Source organism: Pseudochaenichthys georgianus, chromosome 12 (genome assembly GCF_902827115.2).
Source record: "Pseudochaenichthys georgianus chromosome 12, fPseGeo1.2, whole genome shotgun sequence".
Taxonomy (NCBI): domain Eukaryota; kingdom Metazoa; phylum Chordata; class Actinopteri; order Perciformes; family Channichthyidae; genus Pseudochaenichthys; species Pseudochaenichthys georgianus.
Genome location: NC_047514.1, coordinates 20,276,668 through 20,304,182, shown reverse-complemented (window position 1 = coordinate 20,304,182; position 27,515 = coordinate 20,276,668). Strand labels below are relative to the sequence as shown.

The following is a 27,515-nucleotide window of genomic DNA, read 5'->3' as shown; positions in this document are numbered from 1 at the left end:
GGGTACAAACAATAACTTTCCTTAAATAATAATAATGTTATTTAAGCGTTACTTAATTGGCATGATACATACTTTTTTAAAGAAGAATTAAGTTATTTTGCTATGATGGTGGATTTTAGAGTAGTTTATTATTTCACCTTAGTCGGTAATCCCTGTATGATAAATTGGTCAAACTAGTTAAAGATTTCAAATGTTCATATAGTGAAAGTCCCGCATTTAGAATGTTACTCAATTAAAAGTAAAAAAGTATTAGCATCCAAGTTTTAGTATCAAAATAAAAAGTATTGCATCATTATGCAGGTAAAGGTGCAAACATGTATGACTTTGTATACTGCAGGGTAGCTTGTTAATGTGACTCCAGGTGTAACTAGAGTCTTGAAATGGTTGTTTATAGTTCACATCATTAACCCACATCTACAAAGTAACTTCAGGTATTAAATAAAGGTAGTGGAGTAAAAGAACACTATTTACCTCTGAATGGTAGTGGGGTAGAAGTACAAAGTAACACAAAATGTAACTCAAGTAAAGTACAAGTTCCCCAAAATTGTACTCAAATACAGTAGCCTACTGAGTAAATCTAGTTAGTTACTGCCATGTCTATGTCCATAGTATGATACATCTTAAATGTAAAGTAATTTCTTCAAATACTATATAATACGTGTGTAAATATGGATATAGCTGCCATAAAAAACTAAATTACTATCCCTTATCTGCACTATCATCCCAAATAATTGCAGTTTTGCATACAGGGAAATTACATGGCAGTCTTCCTAACACTGGGCTGAGCAGATCCTGTGACCTCCCCCCACAGTCTGTTCAAGATGGCCGCTTGAGTGGAGAATTTACACATCTCCAATAAAACTAATCCAACAGCTAGCTTTCCACACAACTTTATTTGCTCTAACTGATAATGGGACGACGGTACGGGCGACGTGTATTCCTATTTTAAAACGAAATGTGAGAATAATTGTTGAGGACGACGTCGGAGTTATGGAGTAAAAACAGTGCTGGTAAGGAATTCAGAAACAAAATCATGTTAACACACAGTAAGCTAGCTACTTTAGCCAGCTAACGCTTTCAATAATAATAGTAACAGGCTAGTTTTGGCTAACGTAACACCTGCTTTAATCACGTTAATTCCAGATGACAAACAACAGGCTGGTTAAGGATGCCTCACGTTAAAAAGTCATTAACAATTAGCTACAGGCAGCCCTATTATTAACACTCAAGCTAAGTGTGTGTGTGTTTGTTGTGGTGAACTGCTAGTTGCTAATGTTACCTGCTAACGTCAGTTGTTTCATATGTTTTGTGAGCTAACTGTTGTGTTGTTCGGGTTAGTTAGCCTGTTTGCTAAACGTTTAGCAAAAGGTGTACAGAGTAGGCAACTGTTAGCCTTCATGTTAGCTTTTGTTTGCTATATGGATTAAGCTGAGTGTGTGCGTGATACTGAATGCTCTTTAAATGACAGATAAACGTTGTATTAATGATATATAGCTGGACACCGGTTGCCATCACTATTACCACGGTATCTATGACCGCATAACCGCTGACATCAGGGATGTCAGCGGTTATGCATCTGTACACATCTACCAGGTGTACCTGAGTTAGAAGATGTAATACTATACCTTAATAGAAGCACTAATACCTCACTTAAATAAAGATACGTGTAAGAATGAAAGTGCAATAAGGATGTGAGTGACACTAATGCTGTCAGACAAATGTAGACTCGTAAATTATACAGTATTTGCCCCTGAGATTGCCAGCAACTTGAACATAAACACATATTACTGTCATCGCTATTAAAGATGACTGTTGTTAACAATTGGTAACTCCAAATGTATGGAGGTGCATATTTTTTCTATGATTATTAACCTAAGATGTGTATATTTAGTAAGGCTGACTTCCTCATTCCCATCTATATTTAGCATCCATTGTTAACACTGTGACACAGAAATACAAAGAGAGTTGCTGAAGGATAAAGTAGTCAAAAATGTTGTTTGCCGCACCAACCAACAAAATTACACTTTTTGCAGACTTTAGTATTGTCTGTGTTGTGGAGTCAGTACTCTCTTTATAAACAAAGTTTAAGAATCTACATCTGTGGATTTCTATGGAAAAAAATACTTATTTTCTACTGAGCTGCCAAATATAGCCTTAGGGCTACATATGTGTATAATATGGATTCAAAGTTCTTTTTAAGGCACCTGCTTGTTATTTTTGGAAAATAAGTGGACTCATTTTATTAAGCACCTGCTATCGTTTTAGTTTTTTTAAGTTGCTTTCATTTGGAAGTTATTTTTAAACATTCTACAGATTTGCTTTTCTAAAATATGACCCATTTCCATTCACAGTGATATTTATAGAGTTCTGAAATTAATGTTATAAAGGTGTTAAAGTCTATTTGATCCATGAGTGGAACTCACAGGTAGGAGAATTAGCTTTTTCCCTTTACCTCTAATTGATCAGTATCAAGCAGACTCCATTGTTTATGATCGATAGTGCGATTCAGGCTGTACTTTGTGGGTGTGCCTGTATTATGGGTCTGTATTGTCAGAGACTCCCAGTAAAGTGCCAAGGGTGTTGTTGTATTAGCAGTTTTTGTTGTTATTGCATGCAGTTAGCTGCCTGACAGTGCATCAGGGAGTTAGCCCGCTGTGCCCCAAAGCACATTATCATTAGGCCTACACATTTCTCTCTTCCTGTGAAAACAATCTTGCAGGTATCTTCCCTCAGAACAACCATTACATCAAACATGCACATTTATCCTCTTACCTGTAAGGTTATTAATAAATCTAGATTGTTTTGCACTACAATTAAGAGTTTTATTCTCACTGAAGTTGAGATTAGGGCAATTGAAAGTATTGTATCACGTTGTTTTCCTCTCATTAGGCGACAAAAACACATGCATACTGCTGGCCATCGGAAACTACACAATATGACTGTGCGACATGGAGAGGGAAAATCATGACATCACCCTCAGGTGGCAGTGATCAAGCCTCATCCTTTTAAAAAAGGGAATCAATAGAAGTTGTTTTCACTGCATACAATGAGAAAATTGGAAAGATAATACACTTTAATAATCAGAGTATAAATACTGTTTAACCCAGAGGAAGTGAATAAGTTGGGGTTGCAGTCATCTCTATTACTCACATGTTGACTGATCACATGATGTGACATAACATGTTTGCTGTGCAACTAGTTCTGTGTGAGGATAATGGCAACAGTTCCTTTTAATTAAGCTTGTATAACATACTTATAGCTAAGATGGTGTTATTTCATTAGTTTTAATTTGGTCAGCTTTTCAATTTAGAATTACAAAATTATACACTTGCTTTGAAGGAGAATCTTTTCGCTACCACCAAATAAACCATAAATAGGATTAAAAACAAAGTGTTTAGCTTTTTCCCAGTATTGCAACAAGTCTTCTTTATCCCTACAGGAATTGGAGGGGGTTGAAGGCCCTTTGATTTAGCCCAGCATGGACAGCTTCTTCAAGGCGGCTGTATGTGATCTAGACAAACTGCTTGATGACTTTGAGCTCAACACTGGTAAGATTCAAAGTAGGCTGTACATTTCATATTTAGAAATTATGATTAAACTGTTTACTGATTTCTCCATTCATAATGTCATTCTGGTGAATGCCAAACCAAGAGGGATAAAGTCCAATTTGACATGAATTATTTTGTCCCATCAGTTAAAAAAAAAAAATGATGAAATTGAATACATAATAATACAGAACATAGAAAAGCATACATTTCACCGTCTTTGCCTAAAAAAAGAAATGACGAAATGAAATGGTCAATAAATAATGCTGGAGTAAATATGTAACATGTATTGCATGACGTTGCTTTATATAAATCAGGTAGGTGGATATGACGGTATATACAGCATGCTTGCATTTCTATTTTAGAAATTCATCTGTGATAATATTCAGAATAAAAAAAATGGTGTGTATTTACATATATAATCTACATAAATGTGTATTTATCTGAGTTTAACATGATTTGTTGTTTTTTGTATTACAGAGGAACATGAATGCAAGTCTGTTTTCCTGAAGCCCTCTGTGTACCCCTTCTCCTCACTGGGATCTCAGTGTTTATCCTCCGAGGCGTCCACTGTCCCTGCAAACCTCCCCGACCTTAACTCTCTTCATTATGGTTCTGCCACCAGCTGTCCTGACCGCCCCAACAGTCAGAACCGCAGTGCTGATGACAGGGAGGTAAAAGGTCAGCCTCTCACAGGGGTGGACCTCCTTTCCTCTGTGGATTGCAGACCGCCTAAAAGCTCCGCACCTCCCTGCCCGGACAGAGCTCTGAAGCCAGTGTGTGACCTTGTGAACGACACGAGCTCAGCCATCCCGGTCAGGGCCAACAGCCACGATGCTTTCAGTGAGCTGGACATGGTGGAAAAGCAAATGGAGGAAGAGGAGACGCTGCTTGTAGACTTTGAAAGCCCTGTGGTGAATGTACATAAAGAGGATCAAGGACATTCAAGCCTAAGTGCAGAGTGTTCAGACACATCGGAAGCAAAACAAGCCTCTGGAGGGATGGAAGAGCTGGGTTTGGATTCCCAGGAGCAGCAGAGCGGTGGATACTCAGCCTCGCTCAGCCTGCTGGATGTCATTCTTCCTGCTGCAGTCGAGAGGAGCTGTGAGTCCACGGAGGATCCTCCGAGGCCCACTGAGTCAGCAGAGAAAGAGGAGAGGCATGGTGAGGAGGAGCCGTGCACAAACCAAGCCGTGGATAGCTCCTTAGACCATTGTGAACCGGAGCCCACTCTGCCTGGTGATTGCATTCAAGAACCAACAACAACCTCAGTGAATGAAGAGGAAGCCTCACAAGAACACTTGGGTGAAAACGAGTGCTCTGTCGATGTAAATTCAGAAGAAATTGAACCGGGGAGCTTATCATGCCTGCCTTTAGCTGTGTCCATGTGTGGAGCTCTCGTGAACATCAGCACTGAAGAAGATGAGTCGGGGGAAGCTGCAGAGCCGTGTGAGGAGGCAGCGATCACCTCTGAAAGCACCGAGGCAGACTCCCAGTCAGCCTTGGAGGCCAGAGAGAACCGGTCGCGTTTAGAAGAAGCTGTTAACTCGCCTGTGTTCGTGCAGGTTTCAGAGGGCCGGGCGTCGCCAGAGGGGCAGCCTCTCGCTCCTGAACCTGCTCCTCCTGCTGTCCCCTCTGCAGACATCGCCTCCTACGATCTCCCAGAACCCAGCCCAGTGGATCCTCCTGAGTTTGTCTTTGAATACCTGCCTGAGAGCGACCAGGCCGAGCTGCTGGTTACAGACGAGGAGTTGGATGCTTTCCTGCAGGCGCACGCTGAAGCAGAGCAGGGTGGAGGCGTCTCTTACGGCGGCAGCTCTGGAGATTACTCTCACCCTGAGAGTCTCTCAGGGTCAAACGGAGATCTGGAGGGCAGGCTGGTGGGAGAGGAGCTGAGGAGCTGTGGTCGAGGGAGACGGGATGATTTAGAGGGTCTGGCTTCTCCAGAGTGCGACAGAACAATGTACGTGTCTGCAGAGGAAAGTTTGAACCCCAGTGCTCCATCACAGGACTCAAACAGACCTTGCCAAGAAGAGCCAGAACTCTCCTCCGGATTAAGCCTTTCTTTGACCAGCAACACTTTCCAGTCCCAGCACAGCAGTAGCCCCGATCAGCAGCCCTCCTATGGAGGTGCGAGACCTAAACAGCTACACTGCCAAACTGCTAGATCTCCACCAGCAGGGGAAGAAGGAGAGGAGCATTCTCAGACACTCACTGGTTCCACAACAGATCCGAGTGCAGCAGAGGATGAAGACAGCTCACCAACCAGTCTTACAGAGGAGCATTGCAACATCAGGGATCTGAGCCCTATGTGTGCCTCCCAGGAGCATCAGGAGTACAGTATGGGGTATGAGGAACTCTCAGAGCCCCCTCCGTACCCCGGGGAGTCGCCCACTGAAGGGGCCAGGGCGGTGAACTGGAAGAGAGAGGGGGGGGAGGAGCTGGGCAGCAGACAGCCGGCCTGGGTGCCAGACTCTGAAGCTCCCAACTGTATGAACTGCTACCAGAGGTTCACCTTCACCAAGAGGCGGCATCACTGTCGAGCCTGTGGGAAGGTAGGTTGCTCAGCTTGAAAAATATAATAATATCATGTAGTATATGAATGTATGTATAATTATCTTGTATTCATATACTTTAACTTTATTTTCTTCATTATGTTTACAGCAGGTTTCACACTTCTAGTCAGCTGTTACTATAATAACCTTACATAACCATTTTCCCTTAAATATACAAATAATCATTTTGTAATATGTAAAAAGGGAACATATTTTAAAACAAAGAAGGAAATCAAAGCTTAAAGTGACATGTTCAAATTGCTATTTTCTCTGATATATCCCCAATATCCCAAACATATTCAATTTATTATCAAAGAATATATTTTTCCGGCATTTGGCTTTAAAGACCCCTGAAGCAATTTAGTAATTACCAGAATTGTTGCTTTTTTTTCATCAACTAATTCATTAACTGACATAACCCTCAGGCCATCACACTTCCTAGAGCCAACGGAGACGTTATCAGAAGTTGTGTCGGCAAGAGCCCAAAACCACAGAATATTAAATATCTGTATCATGTGAGAGCAGTTGAGAGGTTCAGCTCTGTTAAAGTGCTCCGCAGCCTTTTCTGTTGTTCCAGGTTTCATTTCGTCCTGGGTAACGGTTTGGGTTAAGAGCCTTCATGTTGTCTATAAATCATTTATCAAATATTTCATATATGTCTAGTAATCCTTACTTTTCTGTTTGTTTTACTTTTGTTGCTTCAGACTCTCGATGCATTTTCAGCACTGATATGAAACAGTAAAAAGTAATAATGCAACGTGCCCTGATATAATTCAATGAAAGGGATTACGAACCGAGACCAAAAATAGCACGGTGGATTCACGGACGCAGAGAGCATGAGTCAGCATTTCTTTTTTTAGCTCCTCTCCTGAGCCGAGTATCCTAAAGATGGGGCTAAGTCCTTCAAAGGCCGGTGATTACATGGAATTGAAGGGGTCTGTTTGTTGTTGTTCACGCCATGAGTGCTGCCGCTCCAGGAACTAGAGAGCCACATATGTGGGTTGTTGTAGGTTTTTTTATCTGCAAGGTGCTTTATAGTATACGACTTTAATCCCATTTCTCCTTTGTGACAGGTTTACTGTGCGGTGTGCTGCAACAGGAAGTGTAAGCTGAAGTACCTGGAGAAGGAGGCGCGCGTGTGTGTCGTCTGCTTTGATACCATACACAGAGGTAAGGCCCTGGTTCTGTCTGATCAGAGACTCACTTCCACATTGTTTTCCACAGACGTGAACACAGTTCCTGATCCCAGAGTGTTGGCAGAAATGCAGAGTCATTCATGCCTTGTTGGATGGCTTGGAATGCAGTAGTTGTGAATTGTTGTCCTTTGGAACAGGAAGAAGCTGTGATTTATGTGTGTGCATCTCCTGTAGGAAGACGTCCTGTAGCTGTAAAAGACTGGTTTTTGTAGGGATTGTTTTGTAATATAGTGATCTAAATTGTCTTTTTTTAACTTTTGAAGTTACTTATATTTGGAAGATCAGGTAGAAATAGTTTGCCATAACAACTTCACCAGGTGATGTGCATGTTTACAGCATGATGTTCTGCCTACAAGTGACCAGAGAAATCAGCTTTAATATTCAGATCAGATATCTTACTGCATCTGTATGGAGTCAGGGCAGGGGGGATAGAGTTGAGTATCCACCCCCCCTCAGAGGAACAGACTAACCCCAGGAGTTAGTTTTAAATAGACTGAATTCACAAGTTGACATTAATATGTAATAACATCACAGTAACATTTCATTATGCAGCAGATGAATATTTAACCCGCAGAACACAAAAAATGTCCCGTACGACGCGGCCCAGGGGCCTTCTTTCACTTTAGTCTGCACATCCATTAAAAATGCAAACATTCATATCTAGAATCATGTCTTTTTATGCAAGTAAACAATCTGTCTGTCTCAATGCACACAGTGAAAAAACCCAAAAACCGATTTTGCTTCGGTCATGTCTGCTTTGAGGATAAAAGGCAGAGAGGCTTTTTATAGTTAAAGACTGCAGCATGGAAAGAGAGAGGGGGGTGGGGGGAGGAGAGGGAGAGAGGGGGAAGATGGATGGAGAGGGCAGGACAGGAGGAGGAGGAGAGTTATAGCAGGACACTGGCATTTGTCCTTGATTGTGTGAGCTACAGGACCCGCCTAACGCAGCGGACATGTGATGCTAACACATGGCGTCTAAATTAAGAAGAAAGAGGTGATCCACTTCTGTGGCGGGTCGATGCTCGGGGGTGTGACGTGATCCCTCTCTCTCCGTCACCCCCCCCCCCTCTCTCTTTTTCCTCCTTTTGCTGCTCTCCATCTCTCATAACAGTGTGGGGAGCTTGCATGTGAGGCATACTGCACTCACACCCGCCTCCAGCTAAAAGGCTAATAGGGCTAACAACAGACAGAATAAAGAGAGCAGCGGCTTCAGGACAGCTGTGATGGGAGGGTCTGAAGTCACACTGAGGAATAGGCTTGCAGTGATTTGGACTGGTTGAGTTTTAGCAGAGGGAGGATGAGGTAAGATGCATATGACTTCTTAAAAAAGTCGATTATTGTTTACTGCTTCTGTGTTTTGTTGGTGAGTTTATAATCTGTGCTGCCGAGGGATTTATGTTTATTTTGCTGCTTAACTTAAAATGGGGTTTGCAAATGTTTTTTTACTTACTTGAAGTAATTTAAAGGAAATCCTTGATGACTTTTTTGTGCGTCGTCACCCTTTCCTTGCAAAACAAAATCTTCAGGCTTCTCATCTACCGTGTGACTGACAGCAGAGTTTATTTTCCAGGCTCTGAATGAATGTAATGTACTTGCTGTGTGGTTCCTGTGCTTTTGTCAGGAACACTGTCGTGGTTGTCAGTACACAACGGATTGATAAAGAGCTATGATGCTTAATCAATATAATGTAGACGAGTGCTACATCAGCATTTTCTGAAAGGCTGCAACCAGAAGGCATTCAGAAAGCCTCGCAGTCACTGCATGCTTTCCTGGGAGCAACAACTCATGTCTGTCCTGTTCTCAATAACCTTCATTCACTCTGCACACTGCACTGTAGGGGGAGAAGAGCTGTCAGTTGGTGTTAATTATGTCTGGTTCTTCCAGGAAAACAGTAAAAGCACACAAACTATATTTTCGAATCCAAAAAAGGAAAACTGGAATGCGCTGCAGTGTTGCACCGTGTTGGACATAAGCTGTTCCCAAGAGCAAATGACTCATGACAGTAATCACAAATCACCGTCACTGCCTTACAGTCATTGCAACATGGCTTTTGCTCTGCGGGCTGCTTTTCCAAGGTTTGCTGTACGGCTGCATGTCCTGTCCTCTGAGTCCGTCCAGTCACACTCATGCTCCAATTCTGCTTCTTATCTGTCACACTTTGATATCTGATCACACACAGGATCATTTATAAGTTGCTTCAGGCACACCTTCATTTTTCAGAGTTGCTTTTACAAAAATCCTCTAATATCAAATACATATTTTCATCTGGGTCAAGGCCTTTATAATAAGTATTTTTAGATGTTGTATTATCCCCAAAATACTTGCGATAGATTATATCATTTTAAGACCATGTTATGCCAATGACATAATAGCATATTAAGCATCTTTGAGCATTAGGAAAAGTGCTATACAAATTCAAATTATTATTATTAATGCACCCTTTTTAAAGAGCAATTGTAATGATAACTATAACTGAAAAAAAAGTGTATTATTGTGATAATTAGACTTAAATAAAACTAAACAACCACAAAAAAATTGTATTAATAAATTAGCTATAGGTTAGATATAAGTAACAGCAACAACAACCCTCCTCTTCAATTCAGCTGAAAACCAGAATGAAACGACAGCAGCTGGGGACAATAAGTCAAAAAGCATGAAAATGACCACGGTCATGTCCATAAATTGTACAATAAGTCGATAAAGTAATTATCGTGACAGGCCTATCCTTGTGTCCGCGTTGATTTATAGTATTAAACTGGAAAACACAACCTGACCTGCTATTCCCTGCTACTGTACCCGCATACTGTGACAAATCGTGACGCTACTCTTGGTGTCTAAAGACCCTTTGAACCTTGACACCACACACATAGTAAAGAGGAGAGACTTGAGGACTGAACTGAATTCAATAAAGGAATACAAAGAATGTATGATCTGGTCCTGTAGCTGACATAAATGTTGCTGGTCCAAATGAACCGACCTCAAGCACTTCTGCTACGGTACTTGTATCCTGCATTAAGCTAAACTAGGTAGAAGGTAGAGATTACATTTCTTAATATCATAATAGATAGACGTTTTATTTTTGTGTTTATTTGATATGTTTACTTTTTTATTTGCAGATTATTGGTTATTATTAGCATATCTTTGCACTCTTTCCTATTTTGTACTGCAGATGCTGCACAACAGTTCCCCTCGGGTTGACCAAAGTCTGTAAGGTTCATCCCGAGGGGACCAAGAATGTCTGTAAACAATCGTGACGATCCATCCAATAACCGTTTCAGAGTTGACAGGAGATCAAAATGACTTAATTACCTTGTCATCTGTGCTCAAATGAACCCGCGGTGATGACGTCTTTCCCCTTGTAGCCCAGGCGCTGGAGCGGATGATGAGTCCTGCTGGTCCCAGTCCGAACCCCAACGTCCCATCTGAGTACTGCAGCACCATCCCCCCCCTGCAGCAGGCTCGAGCCGCCGGCACTCTGAACTCCCCTCCACCGACCGTCATGGTGCCTGTGTCCGTTCTCAAAAACCCAAACAACGACAGTACGCTCACTCTTAACTACTGTGCCCTCTCTGTGTTTCACTGTGGGTGTTGTTTTCCTGAACCGTACCCGTTTAAAAGACGTGTGTTTCCTGTGTGTTACCAGGTTGTCCTCGTGAACAGAAGCGCGTGTGGTTCGCTGATGGCATCTTGCCCAACGGAGAGGTGGCAGACACCACAAAGCTGTCGGTGACGAGCCGCAGGAGCTCACAGGAGTTCTGTCCGTCCTCTCCGGACCAAACTACAGTAAGATACATCATCGCAGTCTAGCTGCAGGGAGACACTCAATCCTTCATTTTTACGACTGTTTCATGATTCATGATTTTTTGTTTTCAGCACATTTTCACACTTTTTCTAAGAAATACGGCTGCTGAGGTTTCTCCAAATAGATTATACATATTTAATGGAATGGTTCACAACAAAATACAATGTCTTCCTTCTTATCTGCTGGGCTGTAGTTGCTTGGGGATTTTTGCTGTAGAGATGTATGCCTTGTCTTGAATATAGTGAACTAGATGGCCCTCGGCTTGTAGTGCTAAAAGAAAAAGTTCCAAAAACATGTATTTGAAAATACATATGTCTCTTTCCAGAAAACATGACCTGGGTGCTCAAGATAATCCTCAGACCTCGTTGTGAGCAGTTTTTAATGAGGGAACTACTTTCTTTCTACCATGTAACTGCACAGAAGAATGCATCTACTCATGGACGAGAGTGTGGTGCTTACTCATTGGGGGCTGTTTATCAGTAGAATGAAAATAGTTTCTACATAAAACTGCTCAAAACAAGGTGTTTCGATTATCTAGAGACCAGATGTATTGTTTATCGGTACCTCAGTGACTGACCCTCTCATATTTTCAGCCCGGGTCAGAGGTTGGAGTTGGTGGATCCTGCTCCCCTGAAGCCTCCGGTGCTGTGGAGGTGTTCCGACCCCCGGTGTCCGGACCCTGGGACTACGCCCTGCTCTCTGGAATTGGTTCCTGCGTGCAGAGGGTTCCCAGTCTGCTGCCGGATAATGAGGATGAGCTCCCTCCTCTGCTCATCTCCACCGGAGAGGATGAAGCGGGAGGTAGGTGTTTATTTGAGTATATTTGAAGGGTTCTGACAGTTTTATAGCGCTCTTCAGACCTCTTTATGTCAATGTGTTGGCAGCTTTACTATTTGGATCTATGCCAGGTTGCTTTTACGTAAAAGTCATATAGCAATGACCTTTAATTCTGCCATAAAACTTTCAACGCTGCACGATCTGATCTAAATGCCTCTTAGATGAATGTGGAGGCTGCAGCAGCACAAGGTTAAATACACAGAGGGATTAAATGCCCATTGTGTTCCTGATTAGGGTCGCCGTAAAACACGTCTCAAATCAGTAGCACTTCCTCTGCCTACAGGAAATAGCACATAATGAAACATTGTGAGCCTATCGGTGTTCATGTCGGAACAGTCCATCCAGGTTAAAAGCAGCAGTATTTAGTCCAGGTGTTTCCATACAGTGATGAATAAACTGTATACAGTATATGAGTATGAATACTCTTATAGTATTTTCTTTGAATATCTAATAAAAAAATTTTATTTGCCAACTCCACATCTTCATCATGTCATTTTGTCAAATGTAAAAAAGTAAGCAGCAGAATTTTAATATTAAATAAATGGAATTTGTAATTAAAGACCCATTTTAGGGAGCAGGATGTACATGTTTTAAGACAAATGAAAACAATGATCTTTCTTTGTGTCATTTTATGCGGGTTACTTAGTAGTATTATCGCTCCTTCATGAACCAGATGCAAACATTTGCTCAAAACGATGCTGTCCTGTCTTTAAGAAGAGCTGTAAAAGTCATCTGTGTCTCACTGACGAATGCAATCACACTTTTGCTACATACCATTCATGTAGCTTGACATGTGCTCTGCTGTGTTTTCCTTTCAGATGCTTTGGTTGAGGAAAGTCCTGCGCCCTGCCAGATTCGGCACTTATTAGAGGAGGGAGGACCCCGACCTCTGACCTTTGTTCTGAACGCCAACCTGCTGGTCAATGTCAAGCTGGTTACCTGTGAGTAGAACATATCTCAAACATACATACTGCATATGCTGGCAAATGACTATCATGGATGTTTCTCCCAAAGATGGACGACCTGTAATTCTGTGTTTTGGTTTCCTCTCTCAGACTCCGGGCGGCAGTGCTGGTGTTTCGGCTCTAACGGGATGCAGGCTCTGGGACAGAGGGAGTTGGTGTTTTTGTTGGAGTGTTTGCCCGAGGAAAAATCCCTTCCAAAAGACCTTTTCACACTCTATCTCAACATTTACCAAGAAGCCCAAAAAGGTAGATACATCACACACGGGCCATCTGTTTGCCTTTGTGTTTAGCAACACGATCACCAGAGAATCTTTATCATCTGCTGCTTCAGGGAAGTTCTTGGAGGAGCTGGATAATGTGACGTTCACCAGCAGTTTCCTGGGCAGCAAGGACCACGCTGGGATGCTGTTCTTCGCCCCCACCTGTCAGCCTCTCGATGACCTCACTCTCCCGCCGCAGCCCTTCCTGTTCGGCCTGCTGGTGCAGAAGCTGGAGGTTCCCTGGGCCAAAGTCTTTCCTCTCAGGCTGCTACTGCGGCTTGGAGCTGAATACAATGGTGTGTGGTTTTCTGAACGTTACTGTTGTGTTACCGGGTTAGTTTAATACTGTGTTGAGCTCAAATCATTTCAAAAAGTCATGTATTACAGTTTTGCTATGAATTGTTTCGTTATTATTAGAGATCAGACAATATTTTATTAAACTGAAAATATTTGATATGCTCAGAATTATCTGATTCCATCTTCTATTTCGTAAAAAAGTCTGTTTTCCTCCATCTCATGTGGGAGTTACTGATTTTCATTTATTTATTTGGACGGTCAGACAAAATAAGACATTTTAAATAAGTCAAATTTAGATGTAAAACATTGACATTTTATTGTTCTCTCTCACATTTGCTGAACAAATGACTAAGAAAATAAAGTACTAAAAATGTGATTTAATCCAAATATATTTGAGCAGAATTCTTATCCCCTAATGAAATATACTTTTTCATATATATTCCATATAGGTACATTTTAGGATGATTAATGATAGTGTCACAACCAGTACTTTTATGCTTTTACTGTATTTAGTGATAACAACTACATCTTGCTTTTGTTTTCAGTGTATCCCACTACATTGACAAGTGTCCGTTTTCGGGACTCTGTGTATCGAGAGACGGGACACACCATAATGAATTTGCTGGCTGTAAGTACTAACACAAGCTAAATGATGCCTTACTTGTCTTCAGTCTTACAAAGTGTAAAAGTGTTGATGTTAAGAGAGTTAAAAGAAAAGGAATTTAGACTATCTTTGCTGTGTAGTTACTACAGTTTTGTAGTTTTAATCTACTACTACAACAAACAACAGCTTTAATACAGATGCCGTTGCAGTGTTTAATAAGACGGCAGTGAACTCCAATGATATAAAAACATCCTCTCTTGTGACCTGAGAACATTTGACGCAGTTGATCACAGGATTCTTGGAAAGAGCTAAAGACGTGTCGGCTGTATCAGCAGGCTCCATGTCTTCAGTAACGGGGAGAGAGTGTCCTTGCTCTCAGATGAAAGGAGTTGGACATTTTCTACGTTTGCCTCGAGGGTCTGTTTTTGAGTTCCTAGAATGCACAGCCTTATTGATTTCATTTGGAGGCATGACTGCAAAGTCTGACAGAAAGACCATTTATTTTATTTTATTTTATCGTTTATTTGACAGGGACAATGCACAGTAATGAACACTTAAAACATTCAAATGTGTCAAGCGTAACAGTGCCAGATTTAGCTTTGAGCTGATTTCCATCCGCAGTCCCTCACATAAAACATTTAAGAAGTTTACATTTTACAAACATAGCAAAAACAAAATACATGATATGCAAAAGAGCAAGAGCAGCATACACGAGTATTTACCACATGGTAATACAATATAGCAGCAAAGACATATAAAGTGCAAGAGAAGATACAAGAGCTACCTAAAGTGCAAGAGCAGATACCAGCTGTGTTAAAGTGCATTTAGCGGTGATTGCACGGATGTTTGTTTCTCAACCATTATTTGAGTTGACCTTTGAAGCTATTGAGAGTGGGACAATCCCGTATCTCAGTTGGGAGGCTGTTCCACAATGAGCTGCTTTTAATGGAGAGGACATTTTGTCCAAAAGTGGTCCGTCTGCGGTGGACTTCACAGTCTCCTCTGGTTTCTGACCTAGTGCAGCGTCCAGTGTGTGCTTTGTGGATGAATTCCCCTAAGAAGGGGGGGGGGGGGGGCCAGTCCATGTAAACATTTATAAATAAAGCACATACTCTTAAAAGACTTAAAATTGTCAAAGCTCAAGAAATTGTGTTTTTCTAGGATGGTACAGTGGTGGTATGAATATGGCTTTCTGTCAAACACCTTGATATCTCTTGTACAGCTGTTCTATCGGTTTCAGGTTTGTGGCACAAGCAAACGACCAGTCTGTGAAACAGTATTCAATGTGGGAGAATCATACAGTGGAGGTATGACTTTGCAGCATTGACCGTTAAGAAGGGTCTAATTTGTTTAAAATGTTGCAAGTTGAATTTAATGGTATTGGATACTTTCTTGATATGTTTCTTAAAAGTCAAGCTCGAGTCCATTATGACTCCAAGATACTTGAAGTGGGAGACTAGTTCTAATTCTGCTCCGTTTAAAAACACGTTGGATCCTTTGATTTTGACCGGTCGTTTAATGAACATCATACATACTGGTTTTTTGTACGTTTAACTGTAAGCAAATGTTGTTCAGCCAGTGTTGAACCTTGCCCAACGCATTTGAGAGACAAGATGAGATCATTTCAGTGTTTTTCCCGTGTACAAAGATGACCGCATCATCGGCATACATTTGTACATTCAACTCAGGACATACAATATGTTGTAAATGTATTATCTTTTCGATTTACACACGGCATCTATTGCACGTCTGTCCGTCCTGGGAGAGGGATCCCTCCTCTGTTGCTCTCCCTGAGGTTTCTCCCATTTTTCCTTTTCCCTTTAAACTGGGGGTTTTCTCCGGGAGTTTTTCCTTGTACGATGTGAGGGTCTAAGGACAGAGGGTCTAAGGACAGAGGGTGTCGTATTGTCATACTGATATTCTGTACACACTGTGAAGACCACTGAGACAAATGTAACATTTGTGATATTGGGCTTGTCACGGAGGTGATCTCTGGGCTCATAGATCTCGGGTTGTTTAGTTTTTTGTTGTTTAGTTTTTTGTTGTTGAAAAGTGTTCCCCTTTCCCCATGTCTGTCGTTGATTGTGTGCACCTGGTGCCCTGTGTTGTCTCCTCCCCCCTCACCTGTCCTGTTGGGTTGGGTATTTAGGCTCTGGGGTTTTGCTGTTAAGGAGGCAGGGAGTGTGTGTGAGGGCCTAGTGGCTGCAGGCTGTGCCCACGTGAACAGCAGCAGCAGGATTGAGGCTGTGTGTATTGTGTTCATGCTGCAATAAATGCCCATACCGGGTTATATTTGGGACGTGCTGCCTCTGTCTCCTTGCTTGGTCGGGCCGCTCAATTGTCAGCTTCACAATTGGTGTCAGAAGTGGGATTTGACCAAGTGAGGAAGTGAGAGTGATGGAGGAACTGCGGGAGATGATGAGGTCACTCCTGCAGCTTCAGGCAGCCGGTGAGCAGCAGTTCGCACAGGAAGAGGAACGGAGACTCCGGAGGCAAGACGTCAGATTGGCTGGAGGCTCGACGGGTGCTGGCTCTGCCGCTGAGGCATCAGAGATCCTGGCGGAGAACCGGAGATTGGTGCAAGAGCAGAAAGAGGAGCAGCTTCGGTTACAGAGGGAAGAAGAGAGGAAGGCAGAAGCATCAAGAACGGTTGGAAAGATGGCGGTGCACACGTAGAAGAATAACAAGCCAAGGAAACCTGCAGGAAAGGAGTCGTCTCAGCATTTGATAATTGCCAAAACTCCGGAGTTTGTCCGGGGTGTGATGGGTTCCGACGTGGGGAGTACCAAGGGCGGGACTTTCTGGACAGGATGTCGGAGAAAGTGAATGAGGACATCGAGTGTCTCGATGAAGTGGAGCTGAGCAAACGGGCGGCCGGTGATGGGGCGCGGGAGGAAGCGAAAAAGACTGAGGCGCAAGATGCGGATGGCAAAGATAGCCGAGAAGGTCCGTCAGGAGAGAGAGCGCGTCAGAGAGCAGAACCAGCAGGAGCGCATGGGAAGGAAGAATCAGATCCCGAAGAGAAAGAAAGGGAAGCTTCCTTCTGACTACACGCCCCCCCCTGAGGAAACCAAGCTGCACAAGGGGAAGCAGAAACCTTGTAGGGAAACCAAGATTTCCAAGACACTGTGCTTCCAGGGGAGAGGGGTAAGGAAATGTCACGGAGGTGATCTCTGGGCTCATCGATCTCGGCCTCCGTTACGGGTTGTTTCGTTTTTTGTTGTTGAAAAGTGTTCCCCTTTCCCCATGTCTGTCGTTGACTGTGTGCACCTGGTGCCCTGTGGTGTCTCCTCCCCCCTCACCTGTGTCCTGTTGGGTTGATTGGGTTGGGCATTTAGGCTCTGGGGTTTTGCTGTTAAAGAGGCAGGGAGTGTGTGTGAGAGCCTGGTGGCTGCAGGCTGTGCCCACGTGAACAGCAGCAGCAGCAGGATTGAGGCTGTGTGTATTGTATTCATTCTGCAATAAATGCCCACACCGGGTTATATTTGGGACGTGCTGCCTCTGCCTCCTTGCTTGGTCTGGGCCGCTCAATTGTCAGCTTCACAGGGCTATATAAATAAACATTGATTGATTGACATTAATGTACAGTGAAAAAAGTAACGGTCCAAGAATGGAACCTTGTGGAACCCCAACAGGGTTGACAAGGTAGGGGGATTTGGCACCGTTGACCAAAACACACTGTTTTCTGTTCGATAAGTAAGACTTAAACCAATGTATCGAAACTGCCGAAAAATTGAAATGAGTCAGCTTTTTAAGGAGCACTTGGTGGTCAACAGTGTCAAAAGCCTTCCTGAGATCAAGGAAGACAGCACCTACATATGGGCTCGTGTCCAACATACATTTAACCTTTTCCACAAAGACAGTTAGCTGTCTCAGTGGAGTGGTGAGCACGGAAACCAAACTGCATTGGGTGGAGTGGAGCGAAACCTTTGTCTAAATGTTTGGTGATTAGTTTTGACACCCTTTTCTCAGCTCTCTTAGAGACACATGGGAGGATGCTGATTGGTCTGTAATTGGACATCATTGCCTTATCCCCAGATTTAAAGACTGGTGTCACCGTGGCCACCTTCCAGGATGATGGAACTTCCCTCGTGCTGATAGATTGATTTACTAGCATAGTAATTGGTTTTATTAGACCGTCGATATTTTCTTTATTACATTACATTGCATTTAGCTGACGCTTTTATCCAAAGCGACTCACAATAAGTGCGACTCACGTTCAAGTGCTACTCAACTGGCTGTAGATACGCCAGTCCTTTATTAGTATATAAGTGCTTTGTTAGTAATTCTTTGTTAGTAGTTCTATCGCTCGAGGTGGAGTCGAAAGAGATGAGTTTTCAGTCTGCGCCGCAAGGTGTGTAAGCTGGGGAGCTCATTCCACCATTTTGGAGCCAGGATAACAAACCCACGTGTTTTTGCTGATGGGAACTTGGGTCCCCCTCGCAGTGAGGGTGCAGCGAGCTGTTTGGCTGATGCAGAGCGTAGAGCACGCGCTGGGGTGTACGGTTTAACCATGTCCTGGATGGAGGAAGGGCCAGATCCATTCGCAGCATGGTACGCAAGTACCATTGTTTTGAAGTGAATTCTAGCAGTTACTGGAAGGGAGCGGAGGAGCGGAGTGGTGTGGGAAAACTTTATCAAGTTGGTGTCTAAATCATATGTATCCCTAGCTAAGGCTAGGCTAGGAACCTCTTAACCCTGAGATTATATGTTTTACCTCAACCTCTGTGATTTCCTCCAGGTCAAAACGGGGTGTGTATCCACAGTCGGGCTGGGTGAGACCTCAGATGGCGGGAAGAGCTTTGTAATGTCCAGAGCACTATTTATGAAATACTCATTGAGAGAGCTGGCCAACACGGCAGGGTCTTTTATCAGGGCATCATTGATTTTTTATTCTAGAACATTATTTTCCTGTTTGGTTTGTTTACCTAATAGTTTATTTAAAATGTGCCAAACGTTTTTACCGTTACCTTTCGCACCTTCAATGATAGTGATGAAAAAGTTAGCTTTGGCCTGTCTTATTGTTTGTGTTACCTTGTTACGAGCATGAGTGCATTTCTGTCCATCAGTGGATAGTCCGGATTTCAAGCTCTGCCTTAATAGTTGGTCTCTAGATTACATTAGATTCCTGCATTGTAGATTCAGCGGGGGAAGATAATGTTCCTTCCTGTCCCCAAGGCACCCTCAACTTGAGAAGGAAGACATTGTATCATTCATTTTAGATATAAACAGATGACTGTTTTCACCAATGTCTTCAGAGGACAGAGTGTCCCCCCCAATCAATCATTTTCACTGCATCCATAAAACGTTGTTGTAGATTTTTGGGGATGAAGCGCGAACCCAAGGCAGGGGTTATAGGTGTGAACCATGAACCTTTTTTATTGTGAGTTTCCTGGTAGAAAAGAACAAGATTATGGTCAGAAAGACCAGTCAGAAAGTGGTAGGTTTTAACTATTCTGTCAGCTTTGTTAGTAAATAATAAACCTATCATAGTCTTGGAGGTTTTGGTTATTCTAGTCGGTTGATCCATTAGTTGTGTTTATCCGTGATCCGTTTTAAGTTCTTTCTATTTAGTTTATCATTCCAGTTTATGTTAAAGTCTCCTAAAATGATTAGCTCTTTGTTGGAGTCACAGCAATTCAGCATGAGTTTGACCTGATCATAGAAATGCACCTTAGAGGTGGGTTGTCGATACAGGCAAATCATGGTGAGGGACATTTCCTCAGATAGTGTGATTTCCACACCAACACAATCAAACTCAATATTAGCTGGGAGTGCAATCTCCCTACAGGTAAAGGTATCCCTCATAAAGCAACACCCCCCCTCATTTCCCCTCAGTCTGTCCTCCCTAAACACATTACATCCTGCCATAGATACAAGAGTGGATGGTGACGACTGTTTTAGCCAAGATTCCGATATTCCCAAACAGTCAATATTGGACTTAAGGAGGAGATGTTCTAGCTGTTCGTGTTTATTACAGATGCTGGGAAATGTAAATGTCCACCGAATAGCTTGGCTTGGCATTTATCAGATATGCTCTGTGTTTTGTTCACCAACATCAATTACAAATGGCATCATCTAAGCCACCATTTAATTGTGTGAATAATCAGTCCAATAATACTTAGTACATCCTTTGGTTCAGTATTCCTAAACTGTAAATGCTCCACAGGACCTGAGGAACTACCAGTACAGTCTGTCGGTGGTGGAGGGCCTGAGGATCCACATGGAGATGGGCCACAGCTACATCGAGATCCCCAAAAACAGCTTCACTGAGGTGAGAGAGCTGTAAAGGAATACCATGACATCTTGGGCAATTAATTCATACATATGAATCCAAACACAATAGTATAATAGTAAAACACTGACAGAGAACATTTAGCTGCACAATTATTGTTTTATTTGTATTTTAATTGTATGTAAAGCACTTTGTAACAGTATAATAATAATAATAATAATAATTTGTAAGGTTTTTAATGCAATACTTTGCTCGTAGTAGTACGTGTATGGTTTTTCAGAGTGTGGTTTAGAAAATTGTACTTAAGTAAAGGATTTGAATACTCCTTCCAACTCAGCCAAATAACAAAGTTCCTCTTAGTCTGGTGAAGTCCAAGATTAGATTGAAATTGAAAGAGCCTTTCCACAAAACATGAAACGTAAAACACGCAGCCCTGAGACACTGAATGCGTCTCCAGATGCAGAAGGTGCTGAATGCATCCAACGAGCACGTGATCAGCATCGGAGCCAGGTTCAGCGCGGAAGCCGACTCTCACCTGGTGTGTTTCCAGAACGAGGAGGGGAACTATCAGACGCAGGCCAACAGCAAGCCTGGCAAGACCCGCACAGGTGAGAGCGCTCAGTAATCCCGCCTGCTGCTGCATCCAATCAAACTGAAGAAGACCAGTGAGCAAAACAACATCAACAAATCAAATGATGTGTTGACAAAGTTTCTGTTTTAAGTGTTAACCGTCTGATGGTCTGTGTTTCGTTGCAGTGACTGGAGCCAGTTTTGTTGTGTTTAACGGAGCACTGAAAGCCTCCTCTGGATTTATTGCCAAGTCCAGCATAGTTGAAGGTAAAGTTAAACCCTTTTTCCATCTTTTAGCTTTCAAATGCAATGAAAACAATCTGCTGGTAATAAAACATGTTTGTCCATATCCCTGTTCATTTGATTTATTATATAGTCACTTCAACTCTCCTCACATAGCACTGGGCTTTAAGAGAAAGTGATCCTGTTCGCCTGACCGATACGATCAGTAACCACTGCACTCACTTGTCCCGGGAATTAAGGCACATTCAAATCTTTCCAGTTAAAGACAAAAGGGATATGTTTTATGGCGTTCGGTTTACTTATTGCTGGGCGCTTATTCTACAATGCTGCTTTCAGTTTAAACTAAACATGGAGAAGCAGTTATTATGCTCCAAATATCTGGAACAAACTCCCAGAAACCTGCAGTCCGCTGCAACTCGTACTACTTTTAATCCAGGCTGAAGACGCTGCTTTTAATTGAAATATTCATATTGTACAACGCAGTGTTACTTGTATTGTATACTTGTATTGTATACTTGTGTTATCCTATATTGGCTTCTTTAATCTTCTGCTTTTGTATGACACTTTTTAAATGTCTGTGTATAATGTGTTTGCGCTGCAATATTTGCTTAATGTTTTTCATGTTTGTAAAGCACTTTGAATGGCCTTTTGTTGAAAGGGGCTGTATAAATAAACTTGCCTATTGTGTTTGCGACCAACACTAAATGGAATGATTTTCTCTACATGTCAGATGGGTTGATGGTGCAAATCCCCCCAGAGACCATGGAGTCCCTGCGCACCGCCCTGAGGGACCAGACAGACTTCCAGATTCCCTGCGGCAGGAACGATGGAGGAGAGGTCCGAGAAATCGTCACTGTCCGCTGGGTCGACCTGAGTTCACCCGTCAACACAGGGTAACGGCACAAACACACACACGTGTTTACACACTGTTGTGCAATCTATCCTGCACCGCACTACGAGCAAACCTCACTCTCTGTTTCGGCTGGTCATATGTGAGCGGCTCCAGTAGATGTTTTTGCTCCTTTTCCAAAGTTCTCTTGACTTTACAGTACAGGTGTAACGATACACAGAAGACACGCTAAGGAGAAGTACATCAGGATTTCTTCCCAAAATGCAACTGGTCAAAATAGGGTATAAACCGAAAGGATCTCTTAGGCTGTGAAATATATCAAATGAAAGAACTCTTGTGCATTAGGAGGAATGTGTCACATACACCTAAGCTATGTCTAAACATTCAAAGCACACAATTATAAATGTATTATTGTACAGTGAAATGTTAAACACCATATAAACTCCATAGCACCGTTCTTGTCTTATACATCACTCCGTTGGTGCAATAGCTGACCGGGACTAATTGTAGTGACTTAAATGTATTTGAAATCTGTTCTTTCCTCTTGCTCCTCTGCAGCATTACCAGCGGGGTGGATGGCAGACCTCTGGATGGGGTCCGCAGTGTGAGGGTGCAGCAGGACACTGAGTTTGAGTCTGACGGGCGCACCATCAGTTGCACAGAGGTGAACTTATATACTGTCATCCTTTACACCCATTTGATGCACCGACAGTCCAGGTGTGAGAATCTCTGAATGTCCCTCCAGGTGTTCTTCCAGCTCAAGACCCCGGACAGCAGCTTCTCGTCGGTGCTGTCGTCCTGCAGCGTGTTCCAGAAGGAGATGGCTCTGGCCGCCTGCAGCGCTCTGACGCCTCACCTCGCTGTGCTCTCCTCCAGCGGCATCAACTCGCTCACTCTGCGCATCTCTACACAGGCGGATATGGTAAACATCAATACTTGGTACAAGGGCTGCACCATTAATCTAAATATGATCGCAACATGCCACTGTAATATCCAAATCATTGTAACTGCACTATTTGGTAAAGGCAAAATACGTATATGAAGTGTCCCGGCCAACAAATGGTATTTTAAAGGTCACCTATTATGCAAAATGCACTTTTTCATGTCTGTTATACATCAACATGTGTCCCCTCTGTGTAAAGAGATTCTGGAAGTTTCAGGAAAAAAGATTCTCTCTCTTTTTGTCCTGATCCATTTATATAAACCTTTCTGAAAAATAGATTTTGGCCACGTTGTGATGTCATAAAGTTTGTTTGTCTTGTGTAACCATTAGCCAATCACCAACCAAGGTAACCCCCCCCCCCCCACACCTTATCACCTGAATCTCCTCCAAGAGCACCATTGTGTTCTTTGTAACCAAATATCTCTCAGAGGGGCGTGGGGAGGGGCTCCTTATTTTCATCTACAGTAACAGACAGAGAATCAGCACTTTGGAAACAGGGCTGAAACAGAGGGGATTATGGGTAATGCTGCAATGATCTGTTTGGAGTTTGGAGCCAAACACTCCAAACTCTTAAAAAAAGTACTATTAACATATACATATTTTTTTCAGTGATGATGCAAATAATGCTTTAAAAAATGGTCATTCCCTGTTACAGTATATACAAGTTACAATATCAGTCAAAATAATCCCCATTAGTTATTTAATCCAAATGCTCCAGCCCCACACGTTGCACAGTGAAGTATTTAGTATGTCCTCTGCCTAACTAAGGGGTGTTAAATGTCCCCCTGTGCTCCTCTCAGGTGGAGTACCAGGCGGGCTGCGGGGGCCGGCTCCTCCCTCAGCGCTACATGAACGAGCTGGACAGCGCTCTGATCCCCGTCATCCATGGCGGGAGCGCCAGTGTCCCCCAGACGGCCATGGACATGGAGTTCATCTTCTACATCACACACACCATCTAATGCACATGCAGACACACTGAAACAAGTGTTGGAGATGGCTGAGCGCAGAGGGAAGCTGTAGATGTTGGCGGGACATGCCATGCAACATGTTTGCACAGTTTGGACATGCAGCCAGTCGCAGCGGCACAACACCCCCCCCCCCCCCCCCCCCTGAGGTTGGGAGTGTACTTTCGGGGGGATGTAAACTGTTCTGTTATCGAAGTGTTTTCCGTGCTCACCAAAGCTGCTTTAATACAAGACCCTAACACTAAACAAGGATTACGCAACATGACCAAATACAACCAAGCTCTTCAGCCCGTTTCTTCTGCTCTGCCTTCCAGGCTCCCGCTGCCTCCGTCAGCTCGGAGCTCCTCAGTGAATGTTTCCCACACGCGCTCTATCGACATGTCTCTCATTTGGATGTATTTATTATATTTTATGGGCTTATTGAATGAAATTATGGTATTAAAGCAAGGGATATTACTGACTGTAGTTTTCAGTACTTCGGAGGCGATACGTGTGATCAGGTGCTCGCCCCGCTCTTAGAAACCTCGGGGATAGAAATAAATCGCATCTCATCTCCTCTCAAGGTACTTTGCTCTCATCTCATATGCTGGGGTAAGATGACACTGCACAGGAACACTCCGGGCCTCATGCAGGTCCTAAACTTCTGACATTTTATTAGTAAAGTTTTCCTTCCACCATTGTTTCAGTTAACTTACCAAACTCATTTAAAAGTGATAAATGAAACAATGTGGTGATAAGCATAATCAAGGCCACCCAAATCGACTGAAGGTCATGGAGGTGGACGAGAACATTTTACAGTGTTGTAACAGGAATGAAAAATAGTCAAAGCTTATCGTAAATTTGCAGCCATACATGATGGTGATATGTTGATAAGAATATTAACTTACAAAGGAGCTTATTTTGTGTTTAGGTAACGTATTTAAACTCCTCCATAATCGTGATTTTTAAGTCAAAACATGTATTGTTCAACAGATCCTGACTATAAAATGAGTTATTGATCTGAGGAAATTAAGTGGATTTCCGGATCCTTCCACGAGGCCGGCTGTGTGTCAGTAACAGGTTGTGTGTCCGGATCGAGAACTCCCTCTCCATGCTCAGAGTGAATGTGGCCGGTGTGTTGGAGCATCCTGTCATGGATCAAACTCAAGTTCATTTAAAACGGTAGCATTACGTTTTGCTTTTCTTATTTTCTGCTTCAGCTAACAATTTCTAAACATGTTTACTTCTGAAGGAGCATGTGTACATACCTTACGAGCCGCACAGCGTCCTCTTTCACGGCTGAAATACCAATGATTTCTTTACTTCAAGATATTGGACGATGTCTCCTTCTGGGTTTGAGTTCAATGATCAGATTTTGCACACCTGATGAGAACTCTACACCGCATGATGGCTCTGTCAGCATTTTGAAGTCATCTCACACTTTTTCGCATTTTTAAAATTAAGCAATTCTACATGTACAGGCTTTTGTGAACACTTTTAAATGAAAAGATCACCCAGAAATATCGTTATTGGCTTTCTGGCTAAGAGAGGAGATTGCTCGATCTGTTAGTGAAATATAAAGAAACTCGGTTTGTAGCTTCTTATCTGGAGCACCTGAGTGATATCTTCTAACTCGGCAAAGAATAAGTGCGTTAATTTCCCGAAATTATTTAACAAATGCGCAAAGAGATCTCTTGTGTGTCCTGAGGGCAGTAGAAGTTCTCTCGTGTTTTGTGTGGAGCAGGAACTCAAAGTGTTTTATCAAAATATCCAAAGCAGGCTATATATATTTTGTATTTATTTCATGTATTTCCCATTCGCTTTAAGGCTCTTTCCAACCGTTAAAACACCGTCACATGTAGGTTTTTAATCAGTCAATAACAACAGGGATAACATCGCCCTTTTTGCTTCACCAGCTTGTCTTTACCACCAAATGTAAAGCTTGTTTGAAATGCCAGTATCCTCGTACGAGTGATGTGCTTATGATAGAAGTATCATCTTTAAATTCAGAACGAAAGAGCGCACACAGGTTTTATTCCTGTGAAATGCATCCTGGTTAGCATGCACTGTTTAAAGTAGCTTTGCAGAATTCAAGTCTCGGTTTTTTCATCTCGTCCCAGAAGCCCCCTTTTCACTTTTTGTCTAAATATATAAAAGAAAAACTAAGCGTAGAGATTTGTTTTCGTTTTGGTGTTTTCTTTTTAAAACAATGAAGAGTTATTTTTGGAGTCATTGGTACAAAAGTAAAAATAAAACGGAGTTCATATTTTTGATAGGACAATAGGCTACATTCATTTTGAAGTTTGTGTAGCATCCTTGAAGCACTGAGGAATAAAAAAAGATAAAAAACACTAGACAGTTAATCACAGAAATAAAGAAAAAATATATATAATTTTGTCATAAGGTGGAAAATGTGTAATCCCAAAATGCAATGCATAAAGAATGTACAGTAAAGGTGTACACATCTAAATAAAAGCAGCTTTACACCAGCCGTAAGCTTTCTACAACTCATGTTCACTTTTTATTTTGTTTATTATATATATGTTGATTTCAAAATGACGTGATGATCAGACATTAGTCTTCTTTCATTGAGTGGCCATGACTCAGTTATAAATCGGATGAATTGGCTTAAAATATATACTGAGGATGATTCTTACTGAAGTTTGTCTAGCGCCACCCGCAGGTCGAAAGTGAAATATGTCAACATCTCCTAAATGGAATGGCACCAAATGTAATGCAGGCATCAGTAACACTTTAAACGCATTGGATGGCTTTTATTTCTAATGTGTAACTGGTTCTTAACAATCTGTTGGACCAATGTCTGAAAAAAGTGTCAGTGGCAAGTGTAGTTATGCAGGCTGCTATATTTCCACCTACAGCAAGCATTTGTCTTAAAGCCCCCATCATTTTTTAAATATATATTTAAAAGGTCCCCAAATTTCAGGTTTAGTATCAACATTAGGAGATATGTAAATAAGTGTACAAATCCAACTTGACAGTGAACCAAACACACCACCAGTGGTTACCAGATAGATGTTATGCTTAGTTCTGATTGGTGCATGTATCTGTGACATCATCTCTTAGCCCCGTCCACTTTCCAACCACATAGCAAGCTGATTTAAAATATGTTTTCCGGGTCATTAAGCTTCATCTTCACTATCCTCACCTCCCCACCATCTGATGTACTTTGTAGTTTCCTGATCAGTCTTTGAAGTAAACACAAATCAGTTTGAGTGGAGATCTGCGTCTTGAAGCTTTACATTGAGCAAACGGTGGGAAGGACAACGTGTTTCACCTGCTGTGCAAATAACCTCAAAACAAGCCTGATGTTATCTGACGGCTGATGGATTTTGACAAAGGATATTATTATTATTATTATATAAACGTTTGAGCATTACAAACAGATACATCCTTTTTTAGCAAGTTAAATGAGTATTATTTCTTGTTTAGGGTGATCAAAACAACTTTCTTCTTGAGTAGTACTTTGTGATTTATGATTGTGTTGCTTTGTGTAAATCCTCTATGTATTCCTAAGCACCAGCTTTTATTTGGGGAACCTGGTATCTGGGTCCTAATCATCAGTTTCTGAATAGCTCCTGTATTTAAAGAATAAAATGACTTTTATATTTTAAAAAAAACATATTTGTTTGTAATCTTTCAATCCCAGAA

General features: G+C 42.2%; 1 protein-coding gene across 2 annotated transcripts; it reads left to right on the top strand.

Moving 5' to 3' along the window:
• The first annotated feature begins 804 nt into the window (after positions 1-804).
• zfyve16 (zinc finger, FYVE domain containing 16) lies at positions 805-27,478 on the top strand. Of its 2 annotated transcripts, XM_034095649.1 has the most exons (18): positions 805-1,010; positions 3,440-3,548; positions 4,026-6,100; positions 7,174-7,270; positions 10,659-10,835; positions 10,940-11,079; positions 11,692-11,899; positions 12,754-12,876; positions 12,991-13,146; positions 13,232-13,456; positions 14,003-14,085; positions 20,231-20,335; positions 20,754-20,904; positions 21,053-21,133; positions 21,840-22,002; positions 22,518-22,623; positions 22,705-22,881; positions 23,703-27,478. In XM_034095649.1, exons 2-18 carry the CDS (start codon positions 3,479-3,481, stop codon positions 23,859-23,861), a joined length of 4,296 nt encoding a protein of 1,431 aa, XP_033951540.1. In that variant the 5' UTR covers positions 805-1,010; positions 3,440-3,478; the 3' UTR covers positions 23,862-27,478. The 2 variants fall into 2 exon arrangements, with proteins under 2 accessions (XP_033951540.1, XP_033951541.1); XM_034095650.1 differs by lacking the exon at positions 10,659-10,835.
• Positions 27,479-27,515: the final 37 nt, after the last annotated feature.

What these genes read in the sequence shown, in the direction of transcription:
- zfyve16 (XM_034095649.1), top strand. Translation starts at nt 3,479, where the DNA reads ATGGACAGCTTCTTCAAGGCGGCTGTATGTGATCTAGACAAACTGCTT. An exon ending in GCCTGGCAAGACCCGCACAG is followed by an intron (nt 20,905 to 21,052) that starts GTGAGAGCGCTC and finishes GTTTCGTTGCAG; the next exon opens with TGACTGGAGCCAGTTTTGTT. An exon ending in CAAGTCCAGCATAGTTGAAG is followed by an intron (nt 21,134 to 21,839) that starts GTAAAGTTAAAC and finishes TCTACATGTCAG; the next exon opens with ATGGGTTGATGGTGCAAATC.